Source organism: Apus apus, chromosome 1 (genome assembly GCF_020740795.1).
Source record: "Apus apus isolate bApuApu2 chromosome 1, bApuApu2.pri.cur, whole genome shotgun sequence".
Classification (NCBI taxonomy): domain Eukaryota; kingdom Metazoa; phylum Chordata; class Aves; order Apodiformes; family Apodidae; genus Apus; species Apus apus.
In genome coordinates, this window is record NC_067282.1 from 52024839 (window position 1) to 52049524 (window position 24686).

At 39.3% G+C, this 24686-nt stretch overlaps 1 protein-coding gene across 4 annotated transcripts in view; it reads right to left on the reverse strand.

The window, feature by feature from the left end:
* DZIP1 (DAZ interacting zinc finger protein 1) overlaps positions 1-24363 on the reverse strand; it is a 31797-nt gene extending 7434 nt beyond the window's left edge. Inside the window, exons 1-11 of one of the 4 annotated variants that reach the window (XM_051608351.1) lie at positions 24305-24363; positions 23729-24235; positions 21006-21044; positions 19309-19428; positions 17138-17299; positions 16339-16476; positions 15571-15633; positions 14245-14382; positions 12552-12600; positions 11199-11255; positions 3493-3552 (exon numbers count right to left, since the gene is read on the reverse strand). In XM_051608351.1, the coding sequence (XP_051464311.1) occupies positions 3493-3552; positions 11199-11255; positions 12552-12600; positions 14245-14382; positions 15571-15633; positions 16339-16476; positions 17138-17299; positions 19309-19428; positions 21006-21044; positions 23729-24235; positions 24305-24307 (1336 nt within the window). In that variant the 5' untranslated portion in view covers positions 24308-24363. Of the gene's footprint in view, positions 1-3492; positions 3553-11198; positions 11256-12551; positions 12601-14244; positions 14383-15570; positions 15634-16338; positions 16477-17137; positions 17300-19308; positions 19434-21005; positions 21091-23728; positions 24236-24304 lie in introns of all 4 variants that reach the window. The other 3 variants (XM_051608350.1, XM_051608353.1, XM_051608352.1) reach the window with 3 other exon arrangements.
* Positions 24364-24686: the final 323 nt, after the last annotated feature.

Sequence of the window (24686 nt, forward strand, 5' to 3'; positions counted from 1 at the left end):
TCTTGGTAGAGACAAAACCTTAGTCTGAGGCAGACCGCTTCACAGAATATACATGATGGATAATAATTATCTTCGAAACTCCTTTAAGGACAAAGTTCAGTGTTGTGTTTTCTTCTGTGCAGGTCTATGACATCATACATACTTAAAAGCAGACAAAGAAGTCTCTATTTCTTTCCCTTGCTTTAAGTGTCAGTAATTACATGAACTCTTATGCAAGAAATAAAGAATCATCTAGACAGATTCTTCCACCTAAATTAAAGATTGACATCTAAGTTAGGCCAAAGTATTAGGAAGTCACACAGGAGAGCAAAATATACCCATTTGGAATCTGCCTATGAAGTGTCTCTAGCAAGACAAAGTTTTACTGAATGCCACCTAGACCAAGTGAACTCATAATCTGTGGGGCCATGGTGGGCCATGCTTCTGTCTGACAGGGGTCAGCAAAGCTGGGGGCACAGCACATCCCAGGAAAGCATACTCCCAACTTGTAAACCACACTTCCAACTTGGCCCCCTGAAATGAAAGGTAAATCTTGGGCAGGAGTTTGTCACTTTCCAAAATGCGTTACAGGGCAGCAGAGTCATTTGCCAGCTCACAGGCCAGAGCATAAATGAGGGAGTTATTCCATATTGTGAATTTCAAAAAAATGTATTCTTTAAAAACAACAAAAAGGGCCACTGTCCTTTAAGAAAAAGGTAGACATCATAAAGAGGATGCAAAAACCCCCTAAGATACACAGATGATATTTACATTGTTTTGAGGAGTGGGTTCCAATGGATCCTGGGAAGACCTACAGGTAATGAAAACTACATAGGTATGGTCCAGCTACTAAACTAACAGGTCTCTGTTGTAGAGGGCAGAATCTGGCTGAAATCTTATCCGGCTTTGGGAACTGTGTGGACAGCTCAGTCCCTGACAGTGGTGGGATTCAAAGTGATTTGGCTGGAGAGCTGAGTCCTAAAAGAGGCAAAATGCTCATTGGTGCTACAGTTACCAGACTATCTCCAGTCAGGAAAAGGTGCATTAAGCAGTATGAAAACCTCCCACAAAGCCAGAACTGAAACATTTTAAAGTGGAAGGCTAAAAGAAGCCTTCTGAAAATCCCGTCCCTTCCAGATGTTAATCCTTACAGTAAAATAGATCCATCTAAAAGCATTTTAAAATTCACAATTACTCTATACTAATACGGGCAACAAGACTATCCAGCATTATCTTAATTAACGGTAACATTAGTTTTTGCTAATTAACTCAACCCAAATCCTCTTTGCTAGAGAAACTACTTAATGATCCACTTTCTTTCTTTCTTTTTTTAAGAAAATCCTACCTGCTAGATTTGACAGCTTTGGAGACAAGGGGCCTTAAGTCTGACCCACTGTTTCAGCTCCTACATAATCCTATGAAATAATCTGCCAAGACAAGAATTTTCACACTCCCCCTTACAAATGGCTGTCAGGGGAAACAAAAGAATCTTGGTCTATCTTTTCAGACTGCATTCTTTCTCTCTCTCTTTTGTACTGCAGGCCATGCCTTTAGACACAGCAGAAGAATAAAAGACAATCCATCAAGAGAGAAGATGGAAAGCAAGAGAAATAGCAGAAAGAATGGCAAAAATGTGAGCAGCTTTTATTTCAGATGGGTCAGAGTCACTGTATTTTCCCTGGGGAGACCTTTGACTTGTGTGCAGATGTATTTAGATGACAATTTCATATTCGAAACAGCATAATTCCTTCAAATTCAAACTCACGGGCTATAAGGTTCAAGACTGGTCTTGAGTTTTGCACAGAGCACAGATTATTATGCTATTCAGCTATTTGGTGTTTCATCTAAAGTACTGTCAGCTTTCTTCAGAAGAATATCATGCAGGATGAACCAATGTCTTATCTTCCGTCACAGGAAATGTGGCCTTCTCCAAGTTTTTCTTACATGAAGCAGAAGAAGAGCTGCCAACACTTGGCTATGTAATTACATTCAGAATTGCACAACCCTGGCTGGAGCTGTGGCTGCTTAGAGGTAGGTGCAATTTAGATTTCTTGCAAAAGTACCTTTGGTACATCTATGAGAGCAATCGGCTCCAACCTCCACCACCAACTTCCTTCTTCTATCTGAGCTCTTTATCCTCTTACGCAGAGTCTGAGTGAGCGCACACTGCAATAGCTTCAACACCAAGAACTTCCTAGTGAGGGGATATTCTCCTTCAAACATTTTTGCTCTGCTTATTTCTGGTGCCTTTAGACATATCAACGGATCAGGGTTGAGATGGAGGCCAGTAACCAGTGGTGTCCCGCAGGGATCAGTACTTGGTCCGGTCTTGTTCAACATGTTCATCAATGATCTGGATGAGGGGACAGAGTGTATCCTCAGCAAGTTTGCTGGTGATACCAAAATGGGAGGGGTTGCTGACACTCCAGAGGCCTGTGCTGCCCTTCAGCCTGACCTAGATGTGCTGGAGAGTTGGGCAGAGAAGAACCTCATGAGGTTCAATAAGAGCAAGCGTAGAGTCCTGCACCTGGGAAGAAAGAACACCCAGCACCAATATAGGTTAGGGGTGGATCTACTGGAAAGCAGTTTGGAGGAGAAGGATCTTGGAGTCCTGATAGACAGTAAATTATCCATGAGCCAGCCATGTGCCCTTGCTGCCTACAAGGCCAATGGAATCCTAGGTTGCATAAAGAAGAATGTGGCCTGTAGGTCGAGGGAAGTCATTCTCCCTCTCTACTCTGTCCTGGTGAGGCCACATCTGGAATACTGCATCCAGTTCTGGGCTCCACAGTTCAAGAGAGACAGGGAGCTACTGGAGAGAGTCCAGAGGAGGGTGATGAAGATGACTGGGGGATTGGAGCATCTCTTGTTATGAGGAAAGGCTGAAAGAGCTGGGACTCTTCAGCCTGGAGAAGAGAAGGGTGAGGAGAGATCAACGTATCTAAGTATCTAAAGAGTGGGTACAAGGAAGACAGCAACAGGCTCTTCTCAGTAGTTCCCAGTGTCAGAACGAGGGGCAAGGAGTACCAGTTGGAACATAGGAATTCCATTTAAATATGAGGAAAAACTTATTTATAGTGAGGGTGACAGAGCCCTGGAACAGGCTGCCCAGGGAGGTTGTGGAGTCTCCATCTCTGGACACATTCAAAACGCGCCTGGATACAGTCCTGTGTAAAATGCTCTAGGTTATCCTAGTTCAGTGGGAGAGTCGGACTAGATGATCTCTAGAGGTTCCTTCCAACTCCAGCAATTCTGTGATTCTGTGATATGGAATATGACCTGCTTCAAAGAGTTAACCTGATTTACATAAAAACATTGAGCATCCATACGGAAATCACAGTATTTACAGGCACCCATAGCAAACAGGAGACTGACACAAGCAAGGAGCGTTCCCATCCAAACCACATAAGCATACTCAGATACTATGAAAAATACTGTAGCTATCAAATTATATTTACATTTTTATTTTCAAGAAAGACATACCACTGTATTTTGAGCTGAATCAACCATTACCTTTTTCCTCTTCTGAAAGCTCCTCTATGGGCTCCAGCATATGCACCAAGGGTGCCTGCTCTAATAACGAGGAAGAACAGGGACATGGGACAGGACAGAAAAAGGTCAAGATACAGAGTGGGAAAGTTAGCAAAAAACCACACTGATGTCAATTTTCCTGATTGCTGACAAGCTGCGTAACAATCACAAACCCAATGCTAAGTTGTAAGCACCTCATGGTTTTAAGTACTGCCTTGGTGGTACCTTTTGTAGAGAAGACCCTAATACAGTTGTCACTTCAGGAGTGATTCAGTTGCCCAAATGTGGGTGCCCAGTGTCATCTCAGATACATCAGAGTTTTAAGCCATTGGCACAGCTGGTATGTCATAGAAAAAGCCATGCCCTTCTGGAATGGCACCCAGAGGCCACGTAGGGGTGTTTAGAGGCATCTACAATGACAAGGCCACCTGGGATTAAGTATATTAATACTTAATTAATACTTATTAATACTTACTAATATTCATTTCTTGTAAGAAGCATTTCAATATCTAAACTTACTTTAAAATATTGTTTATGTGCAATTCGATGCTAAAAGTTTACAAAAAAAGAAGTAAAACAGCCAGAATATAAACCCTAAAAAATGTAAGGAAAAAATGTTAATTTATCATTCCAGAGAACTATTAAGTACTGAGCCCATATGTGCAAGTTGTAGGTAAATTATATATATATATATGATAATTTCCAATATAACCAAATTTTAAAAATCTTCAAATCACTCCAATATAGTGACATTCAGCATTATCATGCTTTAAAGACATGAAATGTTCTCTGCTGAAAACAGCTTCCTAAACATGTTGAAATTATCATTTCATAAGCTGTAGGGTACCATTTGCTGCATATAAATGTAAAGCCAAAGTACAGTTTATTTACAACTTTATAGACTTCAGATACAAGATGAAAGAAAATGCTTATATGTAGACTAACAACAATTCAGGTTTTTAAAATGTTAAGATTCATCTCCATAAATCAATTTATTTCAATTAAAACTAGAATTTTAGTCTCTTCTAGGATTTATGAAAAAAAACAGAGATGTGCAAACTGTACTTTCAGCATTTAACTATCAGCAGTATAGGAGGAAATTTATTGGCCAATATTTTGGGCCAACACACAGTGTTGTACACCCTTGGGTATGACAGCAGCTCTCTTCATGCTTTCCATACTTGTGGTTATACTCAGCCTCTCACCTGCTTTTCCAAGCAGGTTACCAGCCTCAAGATTTGTTCCTATATAATTTGCACTAAATTAAGTTCTAAAAAAGTGCTTATTATACCAGCACAATATCACAAGATATCAATATATTTTATGGCATCACTTAAAAGCAAAACTCTGAGAGTGACTGACAAATAGGCATCTGGTCTTCCAGTCACTAAGGCTTTAAAATTTAGCAGTGACCAAAGCATTCCTGGGCACGAACATAATCTTCCACACTTTTGTTCCTAGGACACCATTGCCCTGCACCAGCCAACATTCTCTAAAACATTATTGGTTCCAGCACAGTTTGGGATCATTCCCAAAAGCCTGCAGTGCACCCATTTTAGAAGACAGAGTCTGAAGCACAGATGAGATATTGTGGGGGGATTTAATTTAGCTGCACAGGCATTGAGTCCTCCAAGTTTCTTGGCTGGACCTACTAGACAGTAAACCAGCTGCTGTGTAATTGGATTTAATCTATACTTGTTTTACCTGTACTTTAGTCCAGTGCAATCTGCTTAAAAGAGCTGACTCATCTCTGCATAAGCCCTTGTCAAGTAATTTAAGAGGAAAAATCCAGTCCCCAGAACTCAGACCTGAAAACAGTCTGTTTATCTGGCATAAAGGTACATGCTTCTCTTTCTCAGTATACTAGGAACAGAGGAAGTTAAAATAAGTAAAAGAATAGTTGCAAGGCTAAACCCAGGATATATTACTTGCTATGTGCAATATTGTTGTTCCCTGCATGACGACAGAGATTGAAAGCTAAGACATGGGTGAGTGCAACAACAGTTGGAAACACCAACTTCTTCAGTGTAAGTGGGCCTGTTCTTTTTCTTCACGTACACTTATTCCAAGAGATATTTATCAGACAACATGCTGGAATCCAATGTAAGAAAATGCAGCTTGGTTCACCACTCCTCTGGTTTACAGGCAGGTGTGGAGATCACATCTCTTAAGGAGCCCTCTCCTTATGTCTACCAGAGATGTGCTGCTTCTAGCCATCAGATCAGACCTTTCTGCTCTTATCTTAGTGCACATCCTTGACATAAGCAGCATCTAAATATTATCAAGCTCATTTTCAGGAATCATTTAAGTGCAACTACCCAGCTAAACCTCAAATCTACACAAAGCAGTCTTTGCAATCTCCATATCTAAAACAATCCTGCTGATGCAGACTGAAATCCTAACTACTCTGAATTATTGTAATTATTGTATTCTCTAGTTCCATCATACCTTTTTTCCCATAATCTCAACAAGCCACAATCCAGTGTTAAACAAGCACAAATTTCTAACTTAGGTAGAAGCAGTTACCTTCCTCTCAATTATCAGCCCTAAATCTAGTTCAGCTGACTCAAGTGGGCACTGCTCTGCATCAATATCTTCAACATCTTACCTTGCTGGCCAGGATCTAACTCCTAGCTTTCATTGTAGCCTAAGTGTTGAGCCTAGACAGACAGCTATCTTCTCTTTTGGACTCAAAGCTAGATATTAATTACTTGCTCCTACTCACTTCTGTTCCTCATTCCACATGAACATCCAAACTGTGTCCTTGCCTTACTGGAAGTGTATCCCAAGAGGCTGAAGCAAGGCAGTCATGCTGGACTCCAGCAGATCACTTGCTTTGGACTACCAGAGTACTGGTAGAACTGGAGATTGTATCAGTCTTGCAGTTCAGATGCAACCTCAATAATACTTTGTTTACTGACACAACATGAACCCTGGCTCTCATCTCCACCCTTTCCTGGGCTATGAAACAGATAAATCTCCACTTCATACTCAAGCCTTTTCAGACTGCAGCTGCTACCTTGCTTAACTGATCCTTCTTAACTCAACCATAACTCTCATTTGCCAATCAATGTCTGCCTAAGTCTAATTCTAATGCAAGCTCAGTGATCCCTATAAAACCTTGGCTCAACAATAACCAGATCTCTCTGGGTTATTTATATCTCTCTGGTCCCTTTGCAGACCTTAAGACCCTTCCATAAATAATCTGCTGCTGCTGGCATGAACCACCTTAACTCCAAACTTGATTCATCTACTCCTCAACAGTCCCAACCCTTACCCTAACCAAACAGTATTATTGCTAAATCCTATACCTAGCCCAGTAGCAAGTTCTAGACATGTCCTCACCCTATGCCATCAGCCAGCCTCAGTCCCAAACCTAAACCTAGCTTCATGCTCAGAGTAACAGTTCTTGTCAGCCTCCAGCTTGAACCTAGCTAAATGATAGATATCAACACCAGTCTTAATGAGAGCTGGTTGTATTCATCTCTTACTGGCCTGAGTCCAGCCATATTAATACTAGCCATCATTAATCAGAGAAACATCAAGGTTGGAAAAGACCTTCAAGATCATCAAGTCCAACTGTCCACCCTACCCCCCCTAACCACTAAACCATGTCCCAAAACACCACATCCACCTGGCTTTTTTTAACATCTCCAGGGACAGTGCCTCCACCACCTCCCTGGGCAGCCTGTTCCAAAGCCTCACCACTCTTTCTGGGAAGAAATTTTTCCTAATATCCAATCTGACCCTCCCCTGGTGCAACTTGACCCAGTTGGCAGACGGTCACGAGTGGTGTTCCCCAGGGCTCAGTGCTGGGGCCGCTCCTGTTTAACATCTTCATAGATGATTTAGATGAAGGGATAGAGTGCATCTTTAGTAAGTTTGCAGATGACACTAAGCTGGGCAGGAGCGTCCCTCTGCTTGAGGGCAGGGAGGCTCTGCAAAGGGATCTGGACAGACTTGATTGATGGGCCAAGGCCAGTTGTATGAGTTTCAATAAGGCCAAAATTTTGGGTCCTGCACTTTGGCCACAACAACCCCTGGCAGCGCTACAGGCTCGAGGAGGAGTGGCTGGAGAGCTGCCCAGCAGAGAGGGACCTGGGGGTGCTGACTGACAGCTGGCTGAACATGAGCCAGCAGTGTGCCCAGGTGGCCAGCTAGTCATGTCAAGATGACCTCCACAACGATGTGTCTGTCATCCCACATCTTCCAAAGTATCTCTTCTGCCAGCTAATACATGTGGAGAGATAGATGGTATGTATCAAAAGTACAGGTTGACAATTTCTTCAGTGGATAATTGTATTACTGAAAAATTAAGTGCCTGGCATACTTTGACAAGTCATTAAATATCAATTTTAAACAGTATTTAAAGACAATTTCTATGCAGGTGGAATAGGAAAATATATCTAACGAGGAATTCAGGTTGTGTATATTTCAAGCATATCATGTATTATTTGGCTGTTCTTACCTACTACTACTACTACAACAATATTCTGACAGTACTATTGGAAAAGCAGTTTCTGGCCAACATCTAAGGGATAAATCCTGTCTATTTACTCTGAAATATGAAATGCTAAAGTATTTTTAGCCTGAAGAGAAGTGTTACAACTACCTATAGTAGAGTATCCCCTACAGTAAGCACTTGGCACTTGCAATATTAAAATGAAGGATAAAACATAAAACTTGTTTTCTGTAAACTGCTGCACTTCTTCAGGATGTAAGAAAGGAATGTAAGCCATGGCTATCAGATGTTATCTCCTCCTTTAATTTATACTCAGATTTCCAAAGTTTTTGGAAGAGATGCCAGACTTAATGTGTGATACCTGTAATTTTGACTGTCATCTTTGAATCAATGCACTTCATATATTTTTCTCCTGAGTAAACAACAGGAAGTCATATACTGCATATAAGCAGCACAAATATTAATTTAAAGTCAATATTCTTAAATATGATAAATTTTTGACACTTACCTGAGGCCTCTAAGTTAGGAACCTAGTCACCTCAGACTCCTTCTACAGTCAAGGAAGAGACACAGGCAACTTCAAAGAGCAATTCAGATCTTAGTTCAGCTGAACCAAACTCTGAAGGTGCCCCTATTCTCTGTTAACTGTTTAGGATGACTCCTTTGACTAAATTTTCCACAGATGTTTCAGTTATGTCCCTAACAATAGCTGAGCCTTAGTTCGTACCATGTTTGAAGACTGAGTCATAGGTTTTAATGGACAATCTAGTATCTTTGCTTTTTCATTATCTTCAATTCGACCTACTGTTATTGACCTAATAATATTAAATACTGAACTAGAATTTCAAGATTAATATAGCAGCCAAAATATCATTTTAAAATATTATTTTTAAAAATAATCATTAATTCATTGTCTATTTGTAAGTTTTAGGTAATCTTTGAGGATAAGACTTAAGTTATATCTGCACAAAACCGTGCAGCTAGCTCGGAAACTGAGAGAAGAATGGTCAGCCAGGATGGCATTCAAGGCAGATTATTAGCTCCCAAGACATCAGGAACGTAACACAAAAGCAACAGGATAACACAGTTATTCCACTATTTTAAACTTAAGATACCCCATTTGTAATTCGGGTATCTTTTCACAGTGCAGACTTAAGATGTGCAAAACTAATCTTAGGATGCAAAAGCTTCCAAGAGACTTTAAAAAGTGTACTTAAGTTGACATAAGAGAGCCTTTTCCCAAACTAGTTTTCTTTCAGACAGAAAAAAAAAGAAAGAAAAGGAAGATATTCCATATGCAGATATTTGTTTGGTAGGAAAACTACAGCTCTTGTAATTTCAAAGACGCTCTGTGCTACATTAATTTGTGTACAGAAGTTATAGTAAGCACTTTGATTCTCATGATGGCACAAGATGCAGCCTGGATTTCTGAATTCAGTATGTAAGTCAATCCCTCGAGGAGCCATGAAAATGCTGGGAACGGCACTATAATTTCTGCTAACCTTCATATCCATAAATTAGGTAGGGTAAGTTTAAAAAAAATCCAGGAAGGAAGAAAGGGGACAGACAGAGAGACCTGCAGAGATAAATAAAATAATCATCAGCAAAGGAATCTGAAGGAAACACCGTCTTTGAGGTTTCATAATAAACTGATAGTGATTCTTTTGTGTATCAACAGCAGGAACAGCCTTTTCTATCTTGAAAAGGTTCATAAGGTGTCACGAGCTTCATATTTGAAGCAGCAAGAAATCAGGGAAGATCTGAATGAGCTGATATCAATTGTCAGAGTAAATACTGACGTTCACAGAACCGTTTTCCTCCTCACTCCAAATGGAAGTAAATGTACTAAGAAAACAGTGCTTGACAAACTTGGTGAGTAAGCCCTTACAACAATATACTTCATTGAACTCATTTCTTAAATTCAGGGCAATAGCTACGCTACTTGCTGTGAGATCTCCTAGCTGCAACCAGCACTGCTGTGTTGGTGCAATGAAGCTGGTTTGAATGAAAAATATTTGGATTACTTAAAATACTATTATTAATAATCTATGCTTAATATATTACTAGTTTTCTCCACTCAATGTTTAATCTATATAGTTTCACTTTAAAAGTTTCTAGCAAAGAACTTCTAGGTTGCATAGGTTAGTAAGAAATCTTTATACTATTTAAATAATTTTACTATATAATAAAACACTCTTTTCCTTAGTTTAATAATTCTTGACACAACGCGTATTTTGAAATCAACACTTCATATTCCTCAGTTTTTCATTCCTCATCAAGTTTCCTAAAGCTTGTTGTATATTTCTCCTTTTCCTCACAGGCCTTTTCATAATTTTTTGAATGTTAAAGAAGAAAAATTCTGTACATTTTTTTTTGACTCATTTCATTTCCTCTCCCCCTGACAAGTTTTTAAACTAAGAGAAATAATAATAAAATGATTATTTAATTATAGTTCAATAATGCAATTCATAAAATTGTTTTAAGGTTTAAGTATTTTACTTGCTCAAAGTTAATTTTTCCCCATTACTTTCCTACTTGAAATGAAAGTAAAGAATTAATTGATCACAGAATATTGGAACAGTAACAATTCTCTACATTACTTTGCATAGTAAGAAAAAAGTGAAAACTGTTTTCACAAAGTACCAAACAACATAAATGGAGGTTCATCACTTCCCACCACTTCAAAACTATATCACAGTGTCACAAGTTAAGATAACTAAATAATGATTTATATGTAACTAGAAATATACTCTGGAAGAACTATCTAGATGGGATGACTGTCTATTTTGATTGTGTCTTCTGTACAGTTCCTCCTTGACATTTCAAGTCACATGAAAAATACAATTTCAAGTCTTATAAACAAACATTTCCACATTTTTCTCTATACGAATTCCATTATATGCCTATCCAGCATATACAAATCCCAGAAAACAAGCATACTGTCCAGATTAAAATATTGCTTTATTTCCTCAATTAGTTTATTTGACCTTTAAGTGGTCCAATACTATACATATTCTGAAATTATTTTGTTTTTCATTGGTTATTGTCAATAGTGCATCTTTACAATTACTTCATGGGATTTTCAATGCTGACATAAAGCAAAGCAATTCAAATTACACTCTATCAGTACAAATACTCTTACAGTTATGACTTGACAAACCACAAGTTTGAGAAGACAAGAGTGTGAGATTTGAAAATACTAGATCTGGACCTATCAAAAACTTACCATGCATCACTGATAGACTTGGTTTAGATTCTTCAAGACGCTCTACAGTACTGCTCACTAAAACAGCATACAAGTAAAAAATAATGTAAACGTATTATAGCAAAAAAGAACAGACATATAAAAATTCACAAATGTTGCAATATTTATTCATATTTATAATTACAGAATTTTGGGCATATTGGTGTAAACAGTTTACAAAGTAAAAATTGGTCCTTCACAACATAAAAGTATGTCTCTAAATATACTTAACATTTTTAATACTTCCAGAACCAGGAAAAGAAACTAGTCATTATATTGTCACTAACTGGAATGTGAAGGTGCAGTAGTCAATCTCTTTGGACACGTCTGTGTGCTGTCTTTATGTCCCAGGGAAGAAGCTTTGGCCCAAGGCTACTTAGTCAAGTCTAGCCTAATCGACACTTGTATTCCCAGAAGAGGATCTGCTGCGCCCATGCTTCCTATCAATTAGTGAAAACCTTATATAGAACATATACTGGATGGAGGGAATTATCACATCTACATTCCTCAGATCATCTTGGGGCCTAGGGGCAAATTCCCTTGTGTGCCATGATCTGTGCTTCAGAGTGGCTGAATATGACCAGCTCCAGCTGAGATGCCATAGAGCCAAACTATTACCATTCTCTCCTCACAACCTGCTCCCTCCTGTTAGGTTCTGTTCAAGCTAATGTCCTGACAATAAAGCAAGATGGTTTCCAAACTGGGATTAGAATTAGTCCAGCTGCCACCATCTATTACAATAAACCTATTTCAAGTCACTGCAACTGCAGCATCAACTATACTCATGTTTGTGGTGGGGGACTGCATCCCAAAACATTAGTTTTAGGTTCAGCTGTTTGTAACAGACATCAGATATTAGGGAATTCCACAGATAAAAATACAAGAGTTCTTAAAATTCTTTGAACATCTGTGCCTTAACTGATAAATTAATCAATTTTGTCTGCTCTTTCAGTATTTTCCCCTTTTTGAGTGCCTTTTTGAGAGTCAAGCATGAAAAAATAATTAAAATTACACCTCATATAGCAAAGCCAAAAGATGTTTACATATTACAACAGAGCTGCTGTATTTCACATCTCTTCACTACTCAAGCAATCAACTTTGAACATTACAGGTCCTTACAACTGCAAAACATAAAACTCTGAAAACAAATATGAAGTCATGCAAATAGTATTACAGGTAGGTACCTTGTGAAACACAAATTGCCAGTACTGATTTTATTTCAATATTTAGTCAGTACAGTTGATGTATGTGTTTTTTAATTATCTGTAATATTTATTTAAGCCAAGCTGCTGAAATTAGGAACTAAATCTGCTTTTTCTTACATTTCGTACTTACAATCATATGGTTTCATGCTTGCAACCGACCTTGTGGACAATTCTTTTATCTAAAGAGAAAAATACATACATTAATAGATATATATGCAAATGCTCAACATCTAGAAATACTTATTTAGTACTAAATACTTAGTTTCAGTGCTATTCCATAATAAAAATTACCATTTATGTTTTGGGGAGACAAATACTATTTCTGTGGGACTCTGCTGCCTAATGTGTATTTCATTGATGCTTAATGAATGCTGAAGACTTAATTCAGTTTGTTGTCTTATGTGAACTCATGCCTTGCACACACTGTTATGACCAGCTATAGCATGAAATGACAGTGGGCTTATGGGCCACTTCAGCTCTTACAGTTTAAATACTATTTGCTTCAGTAATTTATGTTCAGTTTTGCAAGCACAGCTCCACTCCAGGGACACACATAATTACACATCAATTTTTAACATAAAGTTTGGCCTGCTCAACAGTTTTGTCTACCTGACATCTAAGTCATGCATAGAACAAAACTGAAAGCCTAGAGGAAACAAGCTGTCTGTAATTTGATCTAAAGAAAACAGGAACCTTGTGAATCCAGTATCATTAAAACACTGTTCTACATTCCAATTCCCAAAAGGGAAGCTAAACCTAAACCATATGGACACACAGTCCATGTCAGCTGGAGCTGGCACAAGATACTGAACCCTCACCCTTTTTTATGTATCAGTTAGGACATAAACAGTAGCACCTTAATTCACTGTGCATTCAGTTCAGCTTCTACAGAAGTACCATCTATTTCTCAAGCCCTTCCAGTTCCCAGGTATTAAGGAGGTAGATCTTTACAGCTGCATTTCACAAGCACCAAACTTGGATCCTTTTAAACTCATTTTATATCTGTGGTCATGCTGTTTTGCTTTAAACAGTCACTTTACTCCACGTAACTTGTCTAGGATTAAGACCTCTTCTATTGCCCTAGCTATCAAATTTGCTAAGATGGAGATGTAAAAGCTATTCTTTGTCTCTTCAATTCTTTAAACACTTGGGTAAAGGTTTAAAACTGATCTCAAGAAAAGTGTGTAGAATCAGGTAATGCTTTGTAAAGAAAAATAATCTAACAGAGGAATGGATAGTAAGGACTGAACACCAGACCAACAAAGGGAATAGACTGTCACCCACTCATCACCTCAGAAAAATCTACAGTCATGTTTAAACAAATGCACATATTAACAAAAAACCCTATTCACTTCCAAACAAATAATTTAATTAATTCTCACAATTAGAAACATGATACTCCATTTCTAGTGTGAGAAGTCACGTATTTCCAAATTTCAAACACTGTATCTCCTTACAATTATTTTATGGCAGATTAAATCCTGCTCACTATCAGAAATTTTTCATCTATGCGGTCTTTGGTTACTGTGACCTGGTAGTCTTTTAACTTTGTGTTGAACTTATTAAAAGCATATGATTTATTAATCCTTTCCTTCTAAATTGTGCTTTAATTTAAGCCTGGGTTTACATTCCTGTGTCTCTTTTCCAGATATGTTCTTATTTATCAACATAATTTCCAAAGTGTAACCAAAATACTACAGTAACACTCCTACCAACTGGGATTATTAACTATGCAACCAGAGATATAGAAAAGACCAAATGCCAGTAAAGTGTTTCTCTGTGTCCTATTGTCTCTGAAATACAGCATGCTTCACAAAACAGACCTGCTTCTTTTGAGTAATAATCAGATGATTCTGCTCCTGAAGCCTCTGCCCTAGCTCTTCAATCCTCTTGTCAAAGGTGTTAGTTTTATTCTGCTCTTCTCTCACTGACGATTTAAGCTTCTCTATCTGTGACAGTAGCTAGAAAGCAATCAGAAGAAAAGTAATTCAATATGATATAAAATATTTTAATGCTATAAAGCTTAAATAAGCTAGTGTCTCCTGTGATTTCATTGGGACTTGCATATATTACAAAACAGTTGCCTGGATAAGTTTTTATTTACAGAGGGAAGACTACCTAAATCTCAATACAAAGGGACATGCAAACACATGAGATTGCCCAAAAATAAGATTGCAGGAGAAAGCACACAAATCTATAAACATGGTTTGGTTATAGTGTTAAATAATACTTTAAGGAGATGAGGTTTGAATTTGCATGATAAATCTAATATATTAGCTCTGACTGTAGAAGAAAGGGAACAATATTTTAGGGGCATCATCCCAAAAGTAATACTTACATTACTCCTCCCTTAATTCTATTCTTGAATTGTGTGGGGGGGTATCATTAACTACATCCTTTTGGGGGAATGTTCCATGGTTCCTCTCCACTGCTTTCTTGTCAGAGGAGGAGAAGCATTGGTCAGACCACTATGATCTGCTCAGTTCTTACATGGTCACGCAGATGAAAGTAAAATGAAAGGAAAAGAAGCAAGAGAAACAAAGCGGGGAAGATATTAAAAAGAAATGCAGACATAAAAAAAATCTGAGGAATAAAGCTTTGCATAGTAAAATATATAAACTGATGCAAAATAAAACGTCATGGTGTTTTTTTCCTGGAAAAGCTGAACAGCTTCTGAGTTAGAAAGCCACAACACAAAAAGCTGCAGAGAAGTGACAGAAAAGAGAAAAAAAGATTGAGACAAATGCCACGGGTCCATGGTAGCAGGAAGTACAAGGTAGATGAAAACTCCATTTTGGCAAGCTATATCTCAACCACCCAGCATATCCACAGAATGCAGGGAAAACTGTATAATGCAGTACTCACAGAACTAGCTGTGAGCTCTTCAAAACAGAGATACAGTTTGAAGTGTCTGTCTGATTTTTAAAGATACATCCCATTTCAACTCTGGCCCTAACTGAAAAGTCAAGGCCCTAGAGTAACAGAAATACAGAGATATTAAATACCTCTAAGAGGACACCATTATACACTCCTGACATCTAGGCTTTCTAATCTAACAGTTGTATGATAGCACATCAAGAACTACTGCATGGGTAAGAAAATAAGTAATAAGTCTCCTTCTAGTTTAAGTGGTTTGCTGTGCCACTTACCAGGGACTTTTCTGTCTTATGTTCATGATGAAGGGCTTGCATTCTAGATGTCCATTTACTTTCCTGTATAGAGGAAATCAATATTAGTTCTTATTAATAACATTGAGTTCGACATACACAGCAGATTTTGGTGATATGAAACTTGAGTAATCCCATATTTAAGACATAGAACTGTCATTGGCACGTTTAATACATCTGAGTGTGGTTTTCCTAACAGTCATGCTAGAAACTACCTCTTCGCTCCTTGATTTATATGTATCTTTTGACTTTGAGTGAGAAATACACAACTATTTTGTTACATCTCTGTGTGTTAACAATCAGGGTAGTAAGAACAGGGTTTTTTTCCCCCCAAATAACGTAATTTCAAACAATCATTAACAATGTATTTTGTACAATGATGATTAAAAACAGTATTAATAAACTGAGTTTGAGAGTGAACAGAATTTTCTTAGATGAAATTAAAAAAAAGTAAACTTAGAGCCTTCTAGAACTTAGCTGCAACCATACATTGTTAACCTTAATATATTTAACAACGTAGAATAACAAATAATATATTTTCTAAAGGATAAGGGAAATAATTCCTTGATTTCCATTAAAGAGATTGTACTAAAAATAGTAGTAAATCTTTAAAAACAGTTTTTTTAGACATTGAGAAGGTTGAGAATTTTACTTACAGATTTAGAATCATACTCAGAAATGTACAAAGCGGAAAAACCCCCCAAATCACAAGTAGTCTATCAAAGGCAATACATGAAGTTACAGTGTTACCTGTTTTTCAAGAAGTTTAACCATATTGTGATAATCCTGAGGACTCTGAGGTTTCTCTTCTGTAAATTCTGGGCTATCTTTCAGTGTCCCTAAGTTGGATTTTTGTTGCATATTGAACTTTTGTAATTCTAACAGTTGCTAAAAGGCAGGGGGGGGAAAATGAAGACTTGAATATGTATATAGATTTTGTTTTATAAAACTATCATTTAATACAAAATGTACTCTAAACATAACTACGTAGAGATTGCGTCAGACCCTTCTCACATTTCTCATGTGTTCAGCATTTATCAACTTTTATGTAATAATTAATATATACATCTAACATAAATATACCTTGCAAATATATGCAGGAACTAGCGGCTACAAAATCTAAGCTGTTCTAGTAATGCCATGCAATTCTCATTCTAGTTAAAATTCTGGAAAGCATTTCCAGAACACATATTTAAAACATGTGCAGTTCTGCTGTCAGGACTATAATGCAGAGAGGTTAGTCCTCTCTGTGCCATTTATAAGAATGTTAATACAAGGTTACCTAACAGACAGCAGTAATAAAAATATCTACTGATCTGTAAACAGGCAGTCAAAAGTCAAGGGGTAAGAGAAAGCTGACATAGTTGCTCAAGGCATCATTGAAAGCTGTATGCAAATATACAATTATGGCTATCAGCCCTCCATTATTTTTAAAGTTTTGTAAGAAGACCTCTAGGATGACTACATCACATTTCATATATGTGAACTTCACTACCATCCACTGTAACGGATACAGACCTTAAAGCATTGGAAAATTTAAATCACTTACATTTTCTAATGTTGAATTTCTTGAAGATAACTCCTTAAACTCTTTCATAAACATCTCTTTCACTTTTTCTATTTCATCAGCCAATTTATCTTTTTCCTCCTCTTTCCATTTATGAAATGATTGTAGAATTCCTTCTTCTTTTGATTTTTGCTGTTCACATTCCTGAAATTATTTTGAAAACATATTTGTTATTTTTCCCCACATGCAATACTAATTCAAGCACCATAACTATGTGTGGGAAGCAATCACTTTCAATGGGCAACCTTGTGACATCAAAAACCATGAAAAAACACCAGTTTCCTAAGAATTCTGGGGTAGCAAACTATGAGTTTTGTTAGTAAAACAAGTATGCTTCAAGAAGTAACACAAGAATGACCTTAGATTAATCTAGTTCAGCATCCTGTTTCTTACAGAGGCCCTAAGTGTGTAAGTGGGAAAGGACAATAACAGGGCAAACAAACATGCACATTCTCCTTAATACTCTGCAAGCTGTCAACTGTATTGAGTTCAGACTTCCTCACCCTGATACAGTTTAGTAAACTGTTTTTGGCTTCTGCTAGGTTAATTTGATGGATGTTAGGTCCTGAACTGGGGAAGTGAGTGAATGATTGATACCTATTCACTCTATGTAATACATGACTTCACAGTCTGTATTTAGAATGGCTGAGCATGCTAAGCAGCATCACAGAATCAGAACTGTCAAAGTTGGAAGGGACCTCTAGAGGTCGTCTAGTCCAACTCCCCTGCTAAAGCAGGATCCCCTAGAGCACATTACTCAGGACTGCATCCAGGCGGGTTTTGAGTATCTCCAGAGATGGAGACTCCACAACCTCCCTGGGCAGCCTGTTCCAGGGCTCTGTCACCCTTACTGTAAAGAAGTTTTTCCTCATGTTTAAATGGAACTTCCTATGTTCCAGCTTGTGCCCATTGCCCCTCATTCCAATGCTGGGAACTACTGAAAAGAGTCTGGCTCCATCCTCCTTGCACCCACCCTTTAGATACTTCAGATTATTTAGATTATATATTTATTAGAATTTATTAGAATTTAGATTACATAGATACTGTAGATTCATAAGGTCTCCCTTCAGCCTTCTCTTCTCTACCCTAAAGAGTCCCAGCTCTCTCAGCCTTTCCTCATAAGACGGAATCCAATCCCCCAGTCACCTTTGTTGCCCTCCACTAGGCTCTCTCCACTAGTTCCCCATCTCTCTTGAACTAGGAAGCCCAGAACTGGGTACAGTATTCCAGATGTGGCCTCACCAGGGCAGAGCAGAGGGGAAGAATGACCTCTCTCGACCTCCTAGCCACACTCTTCTTTATGCAACTCAGGAGTCCATTTGCCTTCTTGGACAATTCACAATTTATCTGCCAGGGCTCCCAGATCCTTCTTCTCAGAACCACTTTCCAGCAGGTCCACCCCTAACCTATACTGGAGCATGGGGTTCTTCCTCCCCAGGTGCAGGACCTTACATTTGCCCTTGTTGAACCCCATTATGTAATTCAGAGACTTTTTTTCTCTTTATGAACTAGTAAGCACTACCACAAGACTCAGTATCACCCTAAATAAAGTCTTGCATGTGATCACAAACAGATAGTGCTTTTATATAATTCTAAGTCTTGGTTTTTTTTTTATTCAGACAGCAGTAGCTAAGATTACTTTCTGCTTTGGCTTTCCAGTCAAACAAATTCTAAACATTTAAAGATCAACATGCAAGGTCTAGATTGCTTTGTTTCTTCTGAATGTCTCCTTTACGCCTCTTTGTTCTTCACAACGAAGAATAGATCTTACTCTGTTTATGAAGTTACATATAAAATCACAGTCATACGTAAGAAACATTTAGTCATTAAAGATCTCATAATATTAGAAACAGCTTATATTTAACTACAGCAAGGCAATTTTATCTGTTTCAGTAACAGGCCCCCATCTTATGAACTCGAAAGTGCTAACAGAAGTCTTAAGTATTCATTTAAAGCATGCCTAGAACAAAAGTAAGGAAAAAGCAGATGTTAAAAATTGAGGGGGGGAGAGATATGTTCTAATGCCCAAGCACCACTGTTGTCAGGCAGACAAGCTGTACATGTATTTTTGTTCTATTCCAGTTACAAAATGAGTGAACACAGTCAAACATACTAACTCTTTTGAGAGGTCCCTATTACTTAGCACATATTACCTTAGAAAACCTGACCATATTAGCCTGTTGTTCAGCCTCTAACTGAGACTTGGTGAGCTGCAACTGCTCCTTCAGTTTATCAACTTCATCCTGCAATATGTCTGTCTTTGCCTTCCTCTTCTGTTCTGTTTGAAAGAAACACAGATTTAAAAAACATCTGCTGTAGTTTCTGGAAATGTGATACTTCATGCAAATACGTTTCCATAGCGTTTCAGTAACATCTTCACGAAGTGTGGCTCTCATAGACCATTTCCCTTCACACTACTGTGATTCTCCAAAGATGCTTTTAAACATCTATGTTCTCTGGACTGCTAATATGATCCTCAAAGACTGAAAAATACCAATATGTGAAGCAAGTATGTGAAATAATTTATGAAATATTTACAATAAAAAGTATCTTATTACCTCATTTCAAAGGAATCTAAGCAAAACAGACTCAAAAAAGGGTGTATGAAGGGCAAAATGAACCTCAATTATTCAATTCTGTTAGGTTTAATTTATTCTAAATAACTTCTGTAAACAGTCCATTTGGAATAAAACTCCTTATTTATCTGGAGTGAGTCAGAAGGAATGTCATGGTACAAAAACATGTTAAAATATGCAAAAATTATACCACGCCTTCACCTTGAAAAATTTTCTTGATTTACCAGGGATTTACTAGCCCATCATCTGGGAATCTGAGCACAATACAAGACATTTCAGAAATAACTGCACAGAGTATTTCTCTCACACAGCCATGGCAAACAAATTATTTCTATGATAATTAGTTTAACTGGTTCTGTTCTGCAACATCTTCCAGTATCATTTTTATCAAGCGTAAAGGGCTCAAGAGCTTCTTTCTTCCTCTAATATATTAAGGCTTCTGTAGCTGCTTACTCAAGACTCTCACTGCTTTTGCTGTTTTATTTGCCCGACAAGCTACAGCTCAGACCCTGCTAGTTTTTTCCCACATGCTTTTTTTTCCTAACTCATTTCTAATAGCTACCATTTATCAATACTTGCTAGTCCTTATCAATAAATCATAAGAATGCAGTCTTAACTGGAAGGAGAGAATTTAAAGATGAACTTTGAGAGCAGTATGCTTCAAACTAAACATTTTTCAATGGAGAGAGACAAAAGTACAGAAGTAAATGTTATAGCAACTGAGATCATCATAGATACATGGAGTTCTATTATTATTGACAGTTTATAAAGTTATATTATTATTGACAGCTTATTTTCCTCACTATATTTTACAATCAGTTTAGTTCGGGAGAGCCTGATCCTAGTCAAACTGATTTCAAGTGAGCTGGATTAATTTCTGTATTGGTAATTCATATATATTCACAAAATGTACTTTCCTTGGAGTAAAACTTGTTCATTTTACCCACACCTTCATAACACACATCCAATGAGAAACTGTACTCTGCCCTCTGCTACTGACTATGCTATTCAGCAGGAATGCTAGTTTGAAAAGGTACTGTAAATATGACATACAATTTTTTGGTAATTATTTTCTAGAAACTATACATATGTCACCCAATACATTTTGTCAGTCAGTGTTGCTTGCATTAACACGAATTGGTATCTGCCACCTAAAAATGGAAGATGAAAATAATTCTTCCCAGCTACACAAAATCATGGACTGCCCATTCTCACTATATTTACACTTTTCCAAGCTATTTATCTTAATTTTTTTATAACATTAAAGCACATACCAATCTGAGACTCTTCTGGATGACGCCTCTGCATGTGGCCTTGTAAAAAGAAATAGGTCATAAAAGCCTTTTCACAAAACTGACACTACAAAAAACAGATAAAAACATTTCAGTTATTATTAGTAACATCTGTTTGGTAAGCATAGTGGTTAAGGTTTTTAATGAGTTACTACATTTTGTTCAAATGTCAAAAGAAGGTAACTTTAATAAATTCCATCTCACAAGAATAATTACTAAAATTCCCACCAGTAACACATTTCTGTAAAGTTATTTAATGCATTTGTGTTATTTAATGTCTTGCAGTGATGGTCATGGGCAAGAATCTCCCTGTGCAAGGCTCTATACAAACTCTGAACAAAAAGTGTCTGACCAACAAGTTCAAATTCATACACAAACCACAGAGAACAGATTAATATAATAGGTAAGTACAGAAGTGTAAGAAAAAAGTAAGACAACACTCTTCAGCAAAATACACACTGACTCCAGCCAACTAGTAGGTCAGGTTGGACAGTGGGACAGGCTGCCCAGGGAGGTGGTGGAGTCACCATCCTCGGAAGTATTTAAAAGAAATGTAGATATAGTGCTTAGTGACATGATGTAAGCACTGAATGGGTAAATCAGGTTATGGCAGGGGGATTTAGGTTATGGTTGGACTTGATCTTCAAGGTCCCTTCCAACCAGGATGATTTGATTCTATTCTGGAGCTCTTGTATCACAGCAAAGGAGAGCACTACAGTCAGGAAACAAACAAAAAAACCCCAACAAAATGAGTTAGAGTATACATAAGTGAGTCGTAAGATGACAATGCAAGAACTATAGATAAGTAAAAAACTCAGGCATTTCAACCAAAGTAAGGCAACAATACACAATTTTGTAAGAAAAGGTACATACATCAACATGCTATCTAGCATCCTTCAGAAGCATAAAGCTGTTAAAATTACTTCTCGTAGAATTTATGTATTATTTTTAAGTAATAATTTAAAAGTAAAATCTGGATCTAACTCATTTTAAGATACTTCTTTGGTTCACGTTCAAAGTACACTTCACTAATGTCCAGAATATTAAAAACAAAGGGGTAAGTACAAGGACAGAAGCTGCATCTGGGGCTGAAAGAGTTGGGATTGTTCAGCCTGGAGAAGAGAAGGCTCTGGGGAGACCTTACAGCAGCCTTCCAGTGCCTGAACGGGCTACAGGAAAGCTGGAGAGGGGCTTTTTGCAAGGACATGTAGTGATAGGATGAGGCGGAATGGTTTAAAACTGGAAAGTGGAGATCTAGGTTAGACATTAGGAAGAAATTCTTCACTATGAGGGTGGTGAGACACTTTCACAAGGTTGCCCAGGGAATTTGTAGCTGCCCTCTCGCTGGAAGTGTTCAAGGCCACAGTGGATGAGGCTTTGAGCAACCTGGTCTAGTGGGAGGTGTCCCTGCCCATGGCAGGTGGGCTGGAACTAAATGATCTTTAAGGTCCCTTCCAACACAAACCATTCTATGATTCTACGAACTACAGATTTTGCAACATACTGGTAAAACTGTGAATCAAAGCCCCTCATCAGTTTAGGCAGGGTTGCTCATTACCTTTCTCATACTTTTTCCAAATGAATGTATTTTAATAAACCACTATTACTCAACTAAGTCCTTTTCCCTTACCAGTGTGAGACAACTGTAAGAGACTGACTTAACAGATTTGAAATCTCATCAGCACAATCAAATTCCCAGATTTCATCTAATATTTAAAATACTGCCACTGATAGTCAGGTATCCCATTAAACATGTATGTCAGACAACCCTAAAGCCATGAATTATTAAGACAAATTTTGTTGGACAAATGCAAAAAAAGTGCTAACATAAAACCAAAATAAAGAGATCCAGTATCCAACCAAGAGGAGCTCACAGTGTAACAGATTGCACATGATTTATGGAATGAAATTGGCTGTGAAATAATGTTATCCATTCAAGCACAAATATCATGTCAGTTTGACTTGCTGGTAGTGAAGGAAAGCTCTTACTGCAGGACACAAAACTAGCACAGGGAATATTTAGGTTTTGAATTATGTAACATTATTCTTCCAACTACCTTTCACAGTGTTATACACAATGTGCATATTATGCCTACACTGTGCATAAGAATATAAGATAAAAAATTGTTATTTAAAATTAAATTAATGTTCCTGAGGTGAAAGTATTGACCAATGAGTCTTAAATGTATGACTTGTAGGTACCAATACCATTTAAGAGTAGTATTTCATGGTTGAACTTATATTGGTGGTAGAAATTCTGTGCCTGGAGAACATGACTGCAGGAAAGTGACACCTCACAATAGGTAAGTTACTTCTTAGCATCAGTTCTCATGTACTTGCCCTGCACGTTTTTTGACTATGTAGTTGATACCCAAGGAAGGGCAGCAACAAAAAACAGTAACATGTTTGTCAGAGGTTTCGTAGGTGTGTATATCTGACTCTTCAAATGTATCAAAGCAAATCCAAGCACATAGAGCACTTGTTAGTGAAAAGAGGATTTGTTCAAGAGGACACAGCATTCTCCCAAACGTCTGTGAAACACAGACGAGAAGCAAAGCACCTGCAATCAATGCACTCCCTTTCTGCTAGGCCACTGGTCCTTGCAGCTCCAGCCCTGCACCCTGCGAGTGACTGCACCCCAGCTGCTCCGCCGCCCATGCCTCGCAAGGGGTGGGCGTCCAGGCTGCCAGAATCTCTCCCTTTACCTGGTGGTAGGTGGCTCGGGCTTCCAGCATCATCTGCTGCTGGGAGCTGATCATCTTCTTCCTCCGATGGCACTCCTCCTTCAGCGCCTTGATCTCCTGTGCGCGCTGGGCCACCTCCTTGCCCAGCTGGTCGCGCTGGGCCTGGGCCGCCCGCAGCGCCTCCTCCAGGGCGCCGAGCTGGGCGCCGAGGTACTCCTGGGAGTGCAGCAGGTACTCGGTGCAGAGCTGGGCCAGGCGCAGCAGCCTGAGCAGCAGCGGGTCGGCGGGGCCCTGGCAGTGGGGGCAGCGCTCCCCCTCGGCGCTGCAGAAGGTGACGTGCTCCAGGTGCTCCTGCAAGGCCGCCACGTCCCCCTCCCGCCACACACGCTCCACGTCCACGGCGCTCAGCCGCCGCCAGTCCGGGGCCTCGTGGCGCCCGCGGAACTGGAAGGCGGGGAACGAAGCGGGCCCCGCGTCGGGCCCGGCTCCCCCCTCCGCCAGCGGGTAGTAGGCACGTTTGGTGAAGGGCTGCGGGAGAGAGACACGCTTCAGCCCGAGCCGGCAGCCGCCCCCACCCACCGCCCGCCCGCCGCTCACCATGCTCGGGCGCTGTCCCTCGGGCTCCGCCGGCGTCCTCCGCGTCGCTATAGCAGCCCCGGCCTGCGCGGAGGGGAGGCGGCAGTGAGGCCCGGCCGCACCGCCCCGCACCGCCCCGGCCGCACCGCCCCGGCCCGCACCGCCCGGCCCGGCCGCACCGCCCCGCACCGCCCGGCCCGGCTGCGGGCGGGCTGTCCCCGCGCCGCCCAGATGTCCCGCTGCGGGGACTCGGCTCCCTGCCCGGCGCCAATCCCGTCCACTTCCCAGGCGCGGTACCTTCTTCCCCTTGATGCCTCCATGCCCTTTCCATGCCGCTCCCACATGCCCTCCTCCCTGCTCGCACCAACAGACCCCTGCCCGGTGTCACCACGCACCAGACCGC